We start from the raw sequence: 18,014 nt of genomic DNA, 5'->3' as shown, positions 1-18,014 counted from the left end.
GTCTTTATGTCAGCTTTTCAATATACCATCCCTCATCTCCAATATCTCAACCGTGAGGAAACTATTCTATTCAACTTTACAAAACCACCACTGACATTCTTCAAGTGATACGCAGTATCAGAAATCTGTACCAACTTATAAGTTTACCATCAGTACCTTCATTAGTGTTTTTTAAAAGGGATATGAAATACTTCTGCAGTGAAAGAAATAAACAATTATGTTTGATAATTTTAATAGAGACATTTGTACAACGGATTATTCTTTAAAAAATGGTCACTTTCACATTTCCCAGACATAGTTGAGAAAAGGCCAGGCAATTTCATTCAAAAGGCAATTTCAAGGCATCAGTTTAGCCTGTGTCATCATGAAAAGTTTAATTTCTTTCTCAAATATCATTTGAATGCCCCAAGACATATTTTTATAAAATATGGGCAATTTGAACTAATATCGTTTTTTTATATGAAACACATTGCATAAAAAAGTCTCTTTAAAGAAATACCAGTTCCCACTGATCTGAAGACTTTAAAAAATAAATATTAACATTCACATGAAATGTTATTGCGATTTTATCTACACTGTACAATATAGCAGAGCAGAGGTGCCACTTTTCTATTAACATACACAACCTCTGCGTGCTCAAGGCAGGTCGTGTCCAAGAGGTGAGAATGGGTGGCTTCCTTGCTTGGGCGACATGAGCATCAACAGGCAGTTACAGAATTCAAACAGCATTTCATCTCGTGCACAGGATATGAATCAAACAGGTGACTCCCAACAGATTCGCATTCACACATGCTGTCCCATCAAAATGGGAATAGCGTTATGTAGCCACCTCACGGTCAATGCTTTACTGCTACCTCCAGCCTTTGCCATGAGTTTGTTACTATTGCGCTCTGCTTATTATATGGACAAATAGTGAACTGAAAATTGCCAAGTCATCCGCAGTGTAAAATGCCTGCCACACAAACCCATTAGTCTTGTAGACACCTGTTGATGCTTGTATCACATGGGCGTCACGTAGCCATACATTGTCACTTCCAGTGCACGACCAGTCCAAGTGTATTCTTAAAAACAAACATAAATGGGGCTCTAACTCAAGAGAGGAATCGCAGAAGCTCTTTTGCCTCTTCCCTCCACTCACACAACACTTCCATTCTCCAACCATACATAGCAAAATGACAGCTACAACACTGAACACTTAAATTCCTAAACTAGTTGGTGTGCCACGTGAGGGGCAGGTGGACGTCCATCTGACGCCAATTCTCTCCCCTCTTGTCAGCACTCGAGGTAGATCTTCCTGCACCCTTTTCATATAATCATCCTTCCTTGTCTATATGAAAATGCGAGTATTTTTCAGTCTGAAGGGCTCACTTGTACATACCCTATATAGATATATGTATATATATATATTAGCTATTTCAAAAAATTATCTTACAGAAGAAATAGAAATTTTTTCCACTTTAGATTTTAGGCTCCATGATTAAGAAAGTTCATATATATGATATACGTACGGGCATTTATGCTTCGATCGCCAAACAGGGTATCATGGCAATCTGAACTAAATGTGCATTACAAATAACCAAGGAATAATGTATGCTGAATTCAGATTTCTTTAACATTCAAACACAAAATGTTAAATATTTCATCATTAATACAGTAACTTCATACTGACTTTTCTTAAAAGGATCCAATTACCATGAACTTCTGCTGTTATTTGATGCTTTGCTCAACATACATTACTACTTGAGTATCAACACAATATATATAAATTAATCTTAAACCTGATATCCCTTTGATATTCCAAAATAACCTGAGATTTGCAAAGACAATAAGAATGACCCCTTAATTAGGAGAGATATCCAGTCTTTCTACCATGAATACTCACTCAATATACAAAAAGCAATCACACGTTTCTTGCTCCTTGGTAAACTACTAGAATACTGGTTAAAATTTTAGAACCCAGCTTCCGGCTCACTTTCCTCAAGAGAATCACTTTTTGTTGCTAAGAGTGAATATGAGAATACTGACTAAAATGAGTTAACGAGAGATAACAAAAATTCACAAAATGAGTCAGACACAGCATAAAAGAAATCATAAATACATGGCAAACAACTCATGAGTTACTAAATTACGAATGTCTCCAGAGACATTAGTTGTGCATATCATGCACAATAAATAATTCAGAAATGTCTCTCATCAACGAAAGTCCCCATTCACTCCAGTGAGCAAACTCAGAATTAAAGTAGAAAAATTCCCTAACAAAAAGAATATACAGAGGAACAAGAGAAGAGGTTATCGTTTTAAAAACCAATCATAAGACCACAATAGCTTCAGGCCTTCATCACTTCACAACAATTAGGCTTTGATTACGTCCAAAGACATTTCGATTGCAATCTCCACAGAGTTGGCAGTGCTGAGCATCGATTAGTAGTGACACCTGCTGCCAGATCAAAAAGTAGGTCAACACAACACACAACTGATGGTGGGTGCCTAAGGCCTTACCCTCACTATAGTCCAAATGCCAATCATACAATGATTGCAGTCTCCTGGTAGTGGTGATAGTGGTGGTGGATGTGCTCATGGATGTGCCGGTATTCCCTTCGGCCATGAGACCTCTTGCCACTGCCACACTGTCGGGGCCGCTGGTCCCCTGGTGGTGGCTCTGTTGGCGGGGGAATCTCCCCCCCTGTTCCTCCCTTAGGAGGTGGCAAGAAATGACCCTTCTCCAGCCACCGAACCACTTGCGCCATGGCACGCGCCTGGTCTTCCTCACGGTTGCGGTGCTTGAGGTGGTGCGAAGCAGCTGCTGTGGCAGACGATATGCCACCACAGCCGATCAGCACCTGAGCAGGGGGGGTTGGAGGTGTCGGAGGGGACCCAGCACCAATCACACTGCACCCCTGCACCACCGAGGGGGCTTCAAGAGGTGGGGGGGCAGGGGCCGGCTGACGTTTCTGCCCTGGGGACGGGATGCTGCCACCCCCCTCGCTGCGACCCTTAGGGGACCTTAGACCCCGGCTGCAGCGATGGTGGCGACGGCCCCGAGGGGAGCTGCCACTCAGACGCTGTGGCGACGCATCTACTGGAGGCAGATCGGGCCCCATGCCACCATCCCCTCCACCCTCCACCAGGCAGTGGTAGGGGAAGGGTCGCGACAGGTCATGAGACCTCGACCGCACATGGTGGTGCGGCTGTGGTGCACTGTTTCCTCGGAGGAGGCAGGGGGCAGGGCAGGACCTCCCCCGGCCACCTGAGCCCCTCTCCCTTCGACCTCCTCCACGCCCAACCATGGGACATGGCGCTGCCGCAGGGCGAGGGGGGGAAGAGGGATGGTGGTGGGTGCACACTGTCCTGTTGGCTTGCATTGTCCGGCACTCTTGGTGCAACACCACAGTACAGGGGTCGCCACAGCCCTCAAGGTCCACATAATGTGAGTGGTGTACCCCACAGTCTAACATCTGCGAGTGGCAATCAATTGGTGGGGAGCGTTGCTGCACGGTGGGCTGCCGGTGGACGGATGAATGGTGCTTGGCCTTGGGGGATGGTGCTCCGCTTGGCACCATATTGTGGTGCAGGTGGTCATGGTGGTGGTGTCCATCTAGGCCACAGTGTTTTCTAATGCAAGCAGAAAGAATAAATTGTTGAAACATGATTGGAAATGAATGGGAGAAAGTACAAAGATATTATCACATATTATGTCATAAAATAGCCATTACAATCTATAGGTGGCATGAGAGAGTAAACAATGGTGCATATGGAGGCTGTTTGAACTCATTTCATGAAATTGTCTTCACTTCATAAGTTGACCCAGTTACACTCTAAAATATTGATAGGCCATTTCATAGCAAATTGTACTGGAATACATAAAAGGAGCTGAGCTTTATCACCTATTTCACCCCTATTTTGCACCTATGTTAACTGTCGGCCATGTAAACTGTCTTCGTTAATGAACAAACACTCCAGAAAGTAGGAAAAAAAATGACGTACTCAAAACAGAATTTAATAAAGAGACTCATAAATACAGTTTTCATTGGTGCTCTAAATGCTTCATAGGAATATTAATGATAAAACTGAAGATGAAATTTGCAGTTGAAGAAGTAGCTTGATTATGTGCTAGTTATCTAATATATTTATTTATATTCTCAACTTTGATGGAGTTCGTAAAATATAGAATTCAATATATTCTCATTTTGATCTGCTGCCTATTTTTCAAGTTAATTGGAATGAAAAATTGATAGCCTGAACCCTTTCACAGATGATTATGATTATGCAGATATATGAGCTCTCATCATCAAGGGAGTCATTGCTTCTCCAATACCCTTGCCTCTTCTGCCTTGCATTGGTGTCATGTTGTCCATTCTTGATAACACTCTTGTGAGCATTTTTTTCTTCCTTTCCCTCAATGAAAGGTTCTTCAAACTGAAGAAATGAATCAGAACTCTAATGACATAACAAACTCACTGAAATAGGGGGCAATTTTTGCATTTTCATCATTAAAATTTATGGGAGCCCAGCTGACAGGGGAAGATTGTATTTCTATCGTAACTTATCTTTCCCTTCCATGCACCAAATTATTTAAATGAATTGCAATTTCAGTTCTGAGTTAATGACCCCATTGCCTAGTGCCACTTACATAATGAAGGCAAAGTGCAACACCAAGTTTGCTTCATGGTATTAGGCCATGCTATATTCAATTTCAAGAGAGTTGCGTAAGTGCAAACTTGCACATGATTCTGATGGCACAAAGAACTGTCATGCAGAATGTTCCAGATAGTTAGGCTTTCAATTGGCCATTTTGCTTAATCATACAACCTTATTATTTACATAATCAAAATGTGACAATTTACCTTTGATTAGACTTTTTGCCATGAAATTTTGAACCATTTACAGGAAAAAACATACTACCGTCAATTTAGGGATCACTGTCAAAGATTAACTGGAAATCCACAGCCTTTTGTAGGCCAACCTCTACAAGATAAACCAAGAGCAATGAGAAGGAAGTGAGCCTTTATCTCCAGGTCACATGACAAACTGTTTAGAGTAGAACTGACAAATTGCTTAGAGTAAAATGGATTGATTCCATTTGGATAGGGGTCAAGGACACCTGCTTACCTTGAGGTTTGAAAACCAAGGTTGTTCTTCTCCATGTTTGCCTGGATGATCTGCAAAAGCTCCTGGCGCTGAAGAGACCCTGAGCGCTGCTCCCTGCGTCTCCTACGCCCACCACTGCGACGCAGCAATGGGAGCAGGGGCGACATCTCCGGGGGCAGACGCTGACCCTCCACCCCACCGCCTCGGCAACAGCCCCCTCCGCCATCCAACTTGCGGTACGCCACACCACCCTCTTCCTCATCCTCCTCCACCTCCACGCCCTCCACCTCTGCCTCCACAATCACAACCTCCCCCACGCCTTCCTCCTCCTGCTGCTGCTCCCCCCTGCTCGGAGTCGATGGCGCCACCTGCCGCCTCCTCTCGCGAATTGTCACATTCAAGTCCCTCTTGAAACGCACACGGTGCTGGGTGGTCGTTGTGGTGCCCACGTCCCCTTCGTCCGGTGGGGTGGGCTGCTGCTGCTGGGGTTGCGCAACATTCCCACCCAAGCCCCTCTTGTCGGGGGACACAGTGAGCTTCACTTTGATGGTCTTGCTGCCATAGTGGGGCACTCTAATGGTGGACCCAATAGTTTCATAGATGGTGGTCACCAACCCCGTGATGTCCTGTGGCGAATGGACAGGAAAGAAGGTCATGAGAATGTAAATGGCAATAACGAGTGATAAGAAAAAATAACTGAGCAGACAAGAAAGAAAAAAATACATATTCCATAGAGGAAAAATAATTGCCTAGATTGGGATGCAAACTCAGCTCTAGCAAATTTGCACCAAGTGTTCTACAACTTGAACTACCGAGGCATATACTTTTTCAGTAGAGTTTTCATTGACAAGGTGATGATTGCCGCCAGACATACAATGCCACTGGGCAGCATAATTGGGCACATAATTCAGCAGACCCTAGACTGAATTCAGCTCTTTGAATATTAGGGTGTTCACTGTTCACCACACCAAATATAAGAAACTTTCAGTCATTGATCAAAGGATAATCCACAAATTTTCTAAAACTATCTGTTCCCATAGAATTGCAACCTCACGAAGCTCACCTCATTTCACAACAGTCACAGGTACAAAAACAGGCCGAAACATTGGGGTGGGGGGAAAAACTCCTTGAAAAAGTCTTTATAAGCTACCTTAGTGAAGGCTGAGGAAGGGGCATTTAATCTTCTCCACCAGAATTTTGGGCAGAAATGGAAATGATGGTGGAAATCATTTTGATAATCAACCAGTGGCCATTAACGTTTCACCCGCATCAACTAGCTCACAAGTCATCCACTGCCCATGGAAAATCATCACAGGAGATGAGACATTGTGATCAGACACTATCAATCCCATCCCTACTCTTTGGTCGAGGCTGAAACGGGGGGACATGGCCACCACGTGATGAATTAGTGAAACTTCATTTCACTGGCTCAAATTTTTAGCAGGCGCACATCTATAAAACAAGACTTTTTGTTATTTTCCAAAATTAAACACCAAGAAAATCGATTAATATTTATCAGAATCTCATAATGGAGCCTTTTCACAACGTCAAAGCCTCTAATTTTTTATTTTATGACAATTACTGACTGATGGAAAGAACCCACTTCCTATCCACTGGATCTCGTTGAGAGTTAGAAATGCATCCTCCCCATATTTCCCACATTTATGACCGATCCCTTAATATCAACATCATGATTTCAGGACATAGTGTACAAGGGTATCAATCACCATTGCATACATCAACCCATGGACGACTCAGTATGAGTGTGAACCACATCCATTCTATACTTCAAATAGCCCAGGTGAAACAATTCCATCAATCCACATGGGTCCCACATACCGGATTAAGTATGGCTGCATTTACAAATTTTCCTAATATTCACCTAATAACCAGTGGCGGATCCAGATAGGGGCAAGAGGGGGGAAAATTTTGTGGTAAACTACCAAAGCCAATATAAAGCCCCTACGTGGAAACAATGTGGATCTCACATGGAATATGATGAATTGAAATGGAGCCCATCCCAAGTTCACGTGCTACCCACACGGAATTTAAGAAAATCCCTGATGGAAACTAGTACATTGCAGGAGGAATTCACATTGAGCCAATGAGGGTCCCAAGTGGAAATTTAGTGGATTTGGTGGCCACCATAAGCGGATCTAGGGGGGCGGGGTACAGGGGCATGTGTCCCCCCAGACCCTTAAAATACACAAGATTTTGAATACGGCTCCATTATCATTGCGTTCGTTTTGTATTACGAGATATCCTTGTGCCCCCCTCCCAGAACAAAATCCTGGATACAGCCTTCCTTGTGACCCCTCCAGAAAGAAATCCTGGATCAGCCCCTGGTGGCCACAGTGCATTCCGCCAAAGATTTTCACCAAATTCCCACCTTATTATCCTCAGCGTGGGATCCACCAACCTGTTCCTATGGAGCATAAATTATACTTGGCAAATGAAGAGAGCTGTTTTAGGATAGAGAGGAAACCAGAACAATGTGAAAAGAGGAATGCTTCTTGAGACACCTGCAGGACTACGACTTAGGAGGAAAGACAGCAGTTCACTCATGGGCAATGTGGATATGAACAATGCATTGAGCACTTAGACCAATGAGTACTTACATCCTTGGTGATCTTGCCGTGGCCATCAAAGTCATAGAGTGTGAAGGAGAACTCCTGGCGGCGACGTGGTGGTGGTTGCGATGGCTGCTGTGAAGGTGGCGCTGGTGGCGTTTGGTGTCCCTTGACGTTACACGCAGGCCGCTCATCCACAGACACATCACACTCAATACCCTGCACAAAACACAGAGACAATTCTTACTTCTCACATTTATTTTACCACCAAAACATTTTGCTTAAAGATGAATTACCCTCTTTCAATCAATGTTTTCACCTTTCAAACAATTATTGAAATAATGCTGATACCCAGCAGACAACTGACCAATTGATGGAGTGGTCTTTTAGATCTAAATCGAATTTAAGACAGTTGTTTGGAAATTTTGCATATTCTACCATTACTGCATTTTATATAGTTTTGCTGATACTTGTTGCATTTCTTCAATCATTTTTTTAATTACTGCAACCAGTTTCACACATTAGTAGCATCATCAAGTGCATTATACATTTTCTTAATACATACATATTTACAATACAACATTAATTATACTTAATTGTACCTGAAGATACTGATTTACAGTGAAACTGGTCATAAGACCAATACAACTACGGATATAAAATATCAGTGCGAATATATGTCATGGTTTATAAGTGTATACTCAGTTGAAAGAGAGCAAGGGCAAGCGAAACACTGAAAGGCTAAGGTTCATCGAAATCCAATATGATCATTCGGTTTTGATGTCCTTAACAATTACACTGTTTCTAGTGTTAACGATTTAAATTATATACTTTTCACACAGCAAATTATGGCTAAAGTACTCTACCGATTAAGGTACGTTTTGATGGAGTATTTAAGAAGTATTTTGTTAGTCTACCCTCCCTTCATGGACATCCTTCTTCAATTCACAATAAGGCCGACTCCCTTTCATTCAATACAATTCTCTTCCCTCCTCTCCTTTCCATACCCAACATTCTACCCTCTAACACTGTTTACAATGCCCCTCCCCGCTAAGTATTCGCACCATGCAGACCATCTGTCTCCTCCACATCTCATGTAGAAGCCGTCTCTCCTCACCCACCATGTCACGCACTTTGTCTTCCTTCCTCCTCTCTGTCCACTTCACTTTCTCCATTCTTCTCAACAGCCACATCTCGAAAGCCTCCAGTCTCCTCTCGTCCTCTGTCGTGAAGGTCTATGTTTCCTCACCGTTTCGTACTATTCTCTAGATCAGGCTCTTCGCCAGCCTTTTCTTTAAACTCTTATTGTACGATCCTCTCATACGCTCCTTCCTGTTTATGATCGCCTCATATTATAATGGAATTCTCTTCCCGATGTCCTTAATGATAAATCCGTTTCCTTCTAATGGCATAACAAATACAGTCCATATTAAAATTTCTGCTAAGTATAATAAAAAAAGCATACTTAAACTTTTAATAGAGGCTCAACTAACCAGGTAAGCGCACGAATGAATATTCTTAAGTCAAATCTGCAATGATTATGCAGGTGGATTTTCGATCATGTAGCTCCACCAAGAGATCCCATCCACTCAGTGTTGGATAAAGAGAGGAGGGGGCTATAGACACCCTGGGGAGTATCGAATTTGCATTAGATAAAATGGTAATTTTGTTCATTTGTCGAATATATACAAGAGAGGATAATGCCAAAACCCCCAGGGCCACACATAGCCCCCACCCCCTTATCTCCAATCTTGAATCGACCACTGCATCCATTTATTCTTCCATGTAACGTCACTTAGTCCCAATATCATCTAGGAACACTAATTACTGCTATTTACACAAGATAATTGTCGCCAAAATTGTGTCACACATTAACTTTTTCCCAGGCATACAAGAAACTTTACCCAATGGCCATGGCCAACCCGGACGGCAAAGCGGCCTGCGTTGACATTCTCGTTTATGATTGGCGATGCCTCTTTTGCAACGCGGAATGCGGGAAAAGGATTCAGACCTCCCCGACGGCCGTAAACAAAAAAGGCCTCTGAGATGCAAACACAGGCCGGACACACAACCTCTCCCTCACTTTTATCAAGAAATGCAGTTCCAATTGGAATTCTTATGGCACAGTTCGAGAAACGTAAACAACTATACATATTCTCACGGATTATTTGATGGGCTACTCCTATTTCATCGATCCATTATTTTAGCCGAAGGAAATATAATAATATGTAACTAAGCAGACAAACTGTAAATAAAAACCTTCCTATTGACGGTTTTCTTTGAAATTCGTGCTAATGTATTGGATAAAATGGTAGAAAACGCTTCACGATGGTCAGTAGTGATTGTTAATTAATTATAATAATTACTGAATAGAAATATACTTTACTAAACAAATATTAGAAGCCCATATAACTTTACGTAAGAAAATTTTCATTGTGTTATTATGGATTCTATTCGGAATTCGGATAATGGAATATCATGGAACCTTAATATTCTGAATTCGGATGTTCAGCCCTGTACATTTCGAAGACTAAGTGAGAAGGTGGTTTCAAAAACGAAGGAGGTGGTTTGATTGATCCGCCACCGCCCTCAGCGCCACTCTCTCGCCAGTCGAATGGGGGCAGAATCGCGGAAGGATGCGAATACGGCCCAGACAGCGGTAACGTGGTCGGCGATTCCCCATCAGCGGGTTAAATAGAAGATAGCGCTTAGCGCAGTAACGCAACGCTAAGGCCAACATTAGTATCTCTAACTTCTAATGGTACATATTATGGTGAGGCATGTAAAAAGTTAGCACATGAAATATTTACGAAAAAAATATATACCTATGCTCAGGGGCGGATCCAGGATTTCTTTCTGGGTGGGGGGGGCACGCACGGCCGGGTCGAGGATTTTGTTCTGGGGGGCGGGGGTCAAAAGGATACCCCGTAATACAAAACGAACGCAATGATAACGGGACCGTGTTAAAAATCTTGCACGTTTTTTAAGGGTTTGGGGGGGGGCACGTGCCCCCGTTCCCCCCTCCCTAGATCCGCCTATGCTAATATCCTGTGGCTTCTCCTTCGTGAGCATTTAAGTTGTTGGGCATACAACTTCCAATGAAAGAAACAACAAACGCTACCGTCAGAATTCGATGTTCAAAGTACTCCTCAAGCAAAAGAGTTAAGTTACTTTTTCAAATATGCATGCGATTTTTAATGATACAACCAAAACAACACAATGAAAAAACAACGAATGGCGTCAGTTGTCATTCGTTACTTATACTTCGTATTTGTTAGTCGTTTTTTGAAATAAAAAGGGGAAGAGGTAGCAAAACAAAACTTGAAAAAACAGCCTGTGAGTGTCACGTTAAAATGCGACGTTACTTTCAATTACGCATCCTTCGCAGGAATGGCTATTAATAATTTTATGAAACAAAGCTGGGAGTCTTAGATTTTCGTTCTTTGTAGCGTTGTAATCGGTACGTCAACAGCGTTCCTAATATTTAATTATCAATAGATTCAGAAAGAGTGCTAAGCAGAGTCAATTACTATTCACACCGAGGTTAGTGTTTCCCGCAACCGGTCCTCCTCGGCGAGAAATTCGGGATAGGGATGAAGCAGGCGCCCAGGGGCGCAGCTAGGAATTAAAGTGAGGGGGAGTTTACGGCGCAACAAATACTGGGGGGTCTAGAGGGTATGGAATACCTGCCAGATTAAGCGGGAGGCGCGGGGGCCCTCCCCCAAAATTTTTTTTATGATAAATGGTTCAAAATGGTGAGGTTTTACGACTCTGTGAATAGTTTGATATTTTGCTGGTGAGTCATCCTTCCCCCTAATACTACTTAGTTACAAAATTTGTACCACTAAAATATTTTTATTTAAAAAAATTCTCTGAGCTCCGGGGGGAAGGGATTATTCCCCAAACCCCCCCATCGCTGCGCTACTGCTGGCGCCAATTCTCTCCCTATGTGATTTCGTGCGGTGATTACCTTTGGGTAAAAAAAATAATAAAAAATAAATGAACGACCTTCACACTGAAATACTTGTAAACAATCGATATGCAATCTGTTCAATTTGTGCGCGACGAGAGATAATCCATAGGTTTGAGACGCATCGCAATGGAGAACACGCGTTTGCAAATCGAGTTGAAAAAAAATCGACTCCTTTGCGGAGGGGCATTATTTCTACGGTGAAACAAATGAACCGTAAACAATAGAATGTGGATATCTCCTCATCTAGGGAATCCATGATATTGCACATCTGGCCATCTTCAGAAGGACCTCAAGAACTGCGCTCCATTTAAAAGCTTCGATAGTGAAAACACGGATGCGTTGTTTAAGTAAACTAGTGGTGCCAATACCAAAACCTCATCTTGAGGAATAATGAGGATCTTTCCATAGACCACTAGCGCCACACGTCTCTTGAGGTTACGAATTCGTTACTCCACATAACCATTTAGCAACCACGGTGAGAATTCGTTCTCCTCACAATAAAATATAAGTGGTTTGAGATCGGTCGAGATTGATTAAATATCAAAGCAACTTCCTCAATAGTAAAGAGTATGAAAGGCGAATCTATTGACGCATACGATCGAAGATGCAGATACAATCAAAGGAAATCACACAACTTTGAACTTTTTCTCAACCCAATTTTTCGGATTATTTTAATTTTGATAATCGAATACTGGGGACTTTCACGACAGACTAAGAACTTTATTTATTTAAATATCTTTGAACCCCGTAAAAACCGCGTTTAGGGCCTGTAAATCGGAAAATTTTAAGGAAAAACATTAGTGAGCGATCACTAAAAGCCAGATAGTGGCAAACAACCCAAGCGGGTCTACAACCCGTGATTTCCGTTTTGCTAGACGAGGACTTCGTCGCCATCGAGGCAGGAAAGGCCAACTTTGAAAACGCTTTAGCTTCACATTCGAAATGCGCGCGATTCCCCCTTTAAAAATACGCTCATGGTACTCGGCTACGTAAGGAGGTCCCGGACTGGCTCCAGGCGATGCCGTGCGCACCACGGCAATCATCATTCCATTGTATTGAGTTTAGTGGGTGAAACACATTCCACTGCTCGATGTGACTCACCTCGAAGTGGAGGCGGGGGACGAGTGGCGAGGGTGGCGCCCTCCGCCGCCAGCACCGGTGGTGGCGCTCCGGCCTCCACGCCCCCCCATCCTCCCGGCTGCACTCCTCCGAGCACTGCTTCCCCCGCCCCTCGCCCCCGACGGCGCCCGCCGCCGCCGCCGCCTCCAAGTGTGGCGGAGCTGACCCGCCGCACTCCTCGTCTTCGTCGGAGGTGTGCAGATGGTGCGGGCCGCACCCACGGCCACCCAGCAACTCCTCCGTGTCCGAGGGACGCCCGCCGCAGTCCAGCGCGTCTCCGCCCACCGCCGATGAGGGCAGCACTGCACAGGGAGAGAAACGGGAACGATTAGACAAGTGCAAAGGCCTCAGTAGCATTATTTTTTTTAAGTTAAAAAAGAGCGACCAAGCAGCGTCGTGTCGAAACCAAAAACTGAGCTCAGCTTCAACGTTACAGAGCGAGATTTAAACAAAGTTAACAATTACAGAGCACAAAAATATCACTACTACTACAGCTGCTACTAAGTACAGTATTTCACCCGATGGTTGGTATTCACAGGTGAGTATAGTTCAAGTTCACCCCGACCTAAGCCACGAGCGTTTCCATTTCTTTCCACACGTTCAGGGAAGGAGGGGCTTCCCTTCCCGAGGCCATCTCGCCCTCTGGAGTACTGTTTGAGGATATTGCCCGGGATTTGAACTCGGGACACCTCGATCAGCAGCCACGCGCTCCCCCTTAGCGCCCCACATATCAATAAATTTCAATTAAATCCTGATACCTCTTATCCTTCGTCTGTATTAGATTTATCAGAAATAATATAATATTTACAACCGGAATAACCAAAACACAAAAAAGCGAATCGCATCGGAATCAGGCAATCGCATCCATCACGTGATCTGTGAATTCGTCCATTCAATCTTGATCGTAAGCGCTCATGCCGAGAATCGCCCTCGCGTCATCGGTTGAGTTTACGCTTAACTTTCATTAGGATACCTCAGACAGAAATTCTTTTCATATCTGATAATATCAATGACTTTTGAGAGCCTAAGGGTTTAAAAAACAAAATTGCCGTGGAAACGGGACAATTATACCGACGGAAGCCGAGGAGATGACATGCCAGTGATCAGAAAATTAGCATGCAGAGGTTTTCAAACAATTGAAACTTCAAATGACATGCAAGGAATGAGACACGTACATTTTTCCAACACGACAGACGTGGTTGAGATTTAAGAAAAAGCTCCCTTCTCCGCGCCCCGACTTGGTGCGGACGACACTCACAATCAGTAAGCCTTTGGAAACCGTTTTACTAAGTAAGTACTCAATGAATTGCGATATACCGAAGGCCTTTATTGACCTTATCGGAGCTTTAAAATACTCTTCTACCCTATCAAAACACTGAAATTATTTTTTAAACTTGCACATAGATATTTACAATGGCTCACATACAACAATTTGTTTGATTTGTGCACTTAGGATTTGTCATCATCGGCTAAAAAAATTCTCACTCTCTAAATTCATAGAACAATGAGAGTACATACTCCAATTGTTTTGAAAGTGTTTCTTTGAGAGTTTTGATCCTTTTTCTCATCCCTCATTCATACCTCGCACCTTCTCCATCGTAATTTCCCCCCTACTTACTCCTCGCACCACCCCATGAACAGTGGGGCAGCGAGGGGGCGGTTTTGGGGGTTAAACCCTCCCCCCCCCCCAGAGCTTAGAGAAATATTTAAATTTAATCCATTTTACTTCATTGGATTGATATTACTGATAAAATAGTGTATGGATTAATAAAATATCACTCGGAAAGCCGTAAAACTCACCATTTTGAACCATTTAACTTAAAATTCCGCAATTTATTTATCTCGCACCTACCGCTTATCCTGGTGGGTATTCCATACCACCACACACACCGGTATTAGTTGCACCTAAACCCCACTCAGCCTTAATTCCTAGCTGCGCCCCTGCCCATGAAGTCTACCATTCTTTGTTATCTATTTGTAAATACTGTTGAATATTTTTTTTCAAGGTTGGTTACGTTTTGCTTAATATAAGTAAATTGTTCTCTAGTTATATTGAGTCCTCTGTAATTGGCCTCGAGCTGTTTTTGGACTGCATTAGATAAATAAATAAAGAGTGAAATTTACCGTTTTGAGTACCAATTTGGACCCTTCTTCACAGGAAATATGATCAAGAGACCAAAAGCTATGGGCAAACAGCGCCTCATGTCAATACTTTCATGGGCGATGGAAAAGATGGTAAACGAGATGCAAATAAATTTAATTTATTAAAATCCTGCCACTAGAGGCCTTCTTCGTGATAATTTCAATCATTGGATGAGAAATTCTCATTCATAATGAACACAATGGTCGAAATGAGCCCCATGTCGAGATGGCCTCTCCTTCAAACCCGTTCGCATCCACTCACCGAGCGCAGAGATGCAAGGTTATTTTCAAGTACCACAGTAGCAGAGGAAAAATACCCCTCATGCAACGTCGCAGTACTTTTTGACCAGGCATGGAATCGGAGATTAATTTTCCGAAAATGGCCAAAAATTGTGAAGCACCCAATGATATTTGAATTATTAAAATTTCTAGGTTTAATGAAATTCGACGTGGTGGAGTAACTCTGTGTGCATAAAAACAAGTCCCAGGTCATACCTCTACAGCTCGCAGAAAGGAAAAGAAATCGCCCGTTGCATGTTGCCCACCCTACAGGATTCAAAAGGAAAACCATGAAGCACGACTTCTGAACGGCATGTGGATCATTTTGCATAAAAAAGTTTTCTAACAATTTTTCATGGGATTATGGGGCACGGTGCAAAATATGACTACTTTCATTTATTTGGACCACCCTACTGGCCCACTGTGCGTTCGCCATCAACAGCGTACTTCGCACCCCACCCCCGTGTCACTCCCCCACTTCATGGCCTTCGCCTGCCCCCTCCCCTCTCGACCCAAAGTAACACCCACCGCCCACTACTGTGCGACTCATTTCTTCATTTGCCCTCAGCCCTCCCACTTTCTGAACATTAAATGCGATCTTTTGCATAAATATTGTAGGTCACTCGCGCACTTTTCGGAAAACTCTGCAGAGGGCATCTTTTCGCCCGGATATTAGACCAATTCGATTATTATTGCTTGAAATATAGAGCGAGCATTTACAGACCATTAAGGACATGGCATCGAATTTATTTTAGGACTGTCTCCTCCCACTAATGCCTGAATGCCTTCAATTATTACCTTAGATGTTGTTCAGATCGGATAGATGGATGGATCAGATCGGATGGGTGCCTGCGTGATTACATGACCAGATCTTGAACGTGCTTAGACCACCATCGGATAAACTAAGACGTTGACTTTATTTCTCCGATACGAAAGATGTGTAAATAGGGGATATTTGAGTTTTGTCAAGAAATGCAGCTAGGGTTATCAACCATGTCACATTCTTCATCTGTGCCAACGCCTCGAAAGCGTCCATCGTCAAAAATGCACCTGATTATGGCCATCCGAACGTCGGCACGGACCCGCGGCAAAAGCCAACAGCATTTCTTCAATTAATACTCCAATAAATCCCCGGATCTTAGCATTTCGAATCGAAATGAACAATCGCTGTTGTGACACTCAGTCTATCATCGGACGCATCACGTGCTCTGTGATTTTTGCCGTTTCCATCTTGGTCGCACAAAGCCAAGAAATCGCTCCCGTTTACATTTGATGTCGTCACCAACTGCTTCCTCAGCGGCGGTGGGGGGGCAGTGCGTTGAGGGTCGGCCACAAACGACGGATGCGGCGAAAGGGGGCCCCCCACAGTTTGTGTCGGAACGTGTGCGGCCGAACCAATCGATATCGCGGAGGCAGGGGGCGCGTGCGCCCCTCAAGAATGATGGAGAAGCGCGGGCCGCCCCCATGTCGATAATTGTCGAGGCGAACGAAGCTGCCGCTCCTTTCGGGATTGTGGAGCGGCGGGTGACGGGGGGCGTCGTGGGATGAATTCGGGAGGGGAGGAGGCGCCGCTGCGGCGAGGGAGGGGGTCATCGTCCGAGGGAGGGGAGGGGGGTCCTTTATAAAGTGTTTGCGGCGCATGTGGAGTGAATGGGGAAAGCGGCCCCGCTTCGCGATCAACATCCGCGCGATCGGAAGTCGTAGGACGGACAGTCCCAAGACGAAGAAGGAAAGGTCGGAGCGCCTAGAGAAACGAGATGAAAATGAAGCCCCTTTTTATAAAAACGATCAGTCATAAAATAATCATTACTCCAGTCGATTCTGCCGCTAAAAATAAATAAAAGCAAGTGCAGGGTTACTGTCAACATTATGTCATTTCCATCACCCACTGTGGCACCATAGAAATGATCGATCTTTGGTATTTTGGATCACCATGTAGCAATGTGAAGGCAGGCACAAGGTCGTGCGTAAGGCAGTTATGTGGACGGGGCAACACTTCGGCGATTTGCATTCACTAGTTCAGTCTATGAAAAAGCTCTGACGGTGCCGTTTCCACTACGAATATTCTAATGCTGGTCGAAACGAACGTAACCCCAATACAACGAGTGAACGCACGAAACCAGCTCGTTTGTTTCACTAGTAATTCGATTTATCAGCAATTCTCGCACAAAACGACGGAGGTAGGAAATATTTGCGCTCTAAATCTCGTGGAAAAGAACGGATGGTGTGAAAAGATGTAAGTCAAAAGTTACGTATAGGTCAAAATAATCACGTATGTTCAGATAAGGAGTTTTTTTGGAAGACTCATGAGGCTCATGGAATGCTTATTCCTGTAGTATTGTGGGTAACAAACCCCATCATTATAATCATCATCATCATGTAAAATATTACATCAGACAGAATCACTCTTCTCTCGCGAACGAGTCACAGGACGTTTCCGTGCACCTATATTTCTATGATTTTTGACGATCATATAATTCTATTCAAACTGATTTTTTCGTGGTATGAAGTCGAGATAGTAGCCTCGTTTCATGGGTAGAGTACTAGCGAGATGGAGGTAAACTAAACGTCGACTGACTATAACGCTTTCGTTTGAGCGAAGTCGACAACAAGAAAATAGCATAATTACTCCACTTAATGGAAGAAATATGCCTTTCTCATTGTCCCACAGTGTTGAGGAAAATCCAATCCAACAGTATTATACATTTTGGAGCGACTGCAAGAGGCGAGTACCTATAAAATGCTTTTCAACTTCTCGATGCCGATTTCCTCCATAGAAGTTAAAGCGATTTCCAATTCTGTCGAACGGTCGGTACATTCATTTAAATTTACGATCGCGCAAC

The 18,014-nt window shown here is 43.6% G+C and overlaps 1 protein-coding gene across 1 annotated transcript in view; it reads right to left on the bottom strand.

Annotated features, from left to right (window-relative positions):
* Positions 1 to 215: 215 nt before the first annotated feature.
* LOC124156312 (protein naked cuticle) overlaps positions 216 to 18,014 on the bottom strand; it is a 52,186-nt gene continuing 34,387 nt past the window's right edge. Inside the window, exons 2-5 of the mRNA XM_046530791.1 lie at positions 12,733 to 13,052; positions 7,707 to 7,877; positions 5,110 to 5,714; positions 216 to 3,612 (exon numbers count right to left, since the gene is read on the bottom strand). Of these exons, the coding sequence (XP_046386747.1) occupies positions 2,523 to 3,612; positions 5,110 to 5,714; positions 7,707 to 7,877; positions 12,733 to 13,052 (2,186 nt within the window). The 3' untranslated portion in view covers positions 216 to 2,522. The remainder of the gene's footprint in view (positions 3,613 to 5,109; positions 5,715 to 7,706; positions 7,878 to 12,732; positions 13,053 to 18,014) is intronic.

The sequence above is a fragment of the Ischnura elegans genome, chromosome 1 (genome assembly GCF_921293095.1).
Source record: "Ischnura elegans chromosome 1, ioIscEleg1.1, whole genome shotgun sequence".
Taxonomy (NCBI): Eukaryota; Metazoa; Arthropoda; class Insecta; order Odonata; family Coenagrionidae; genus Ischnura; species Ischnura elegans.
The sequence above is the reverse complement of the archived record's forward strand: the minus strand, read 5'-3'. Positions and strand labels throughout refer to the sequence as shown.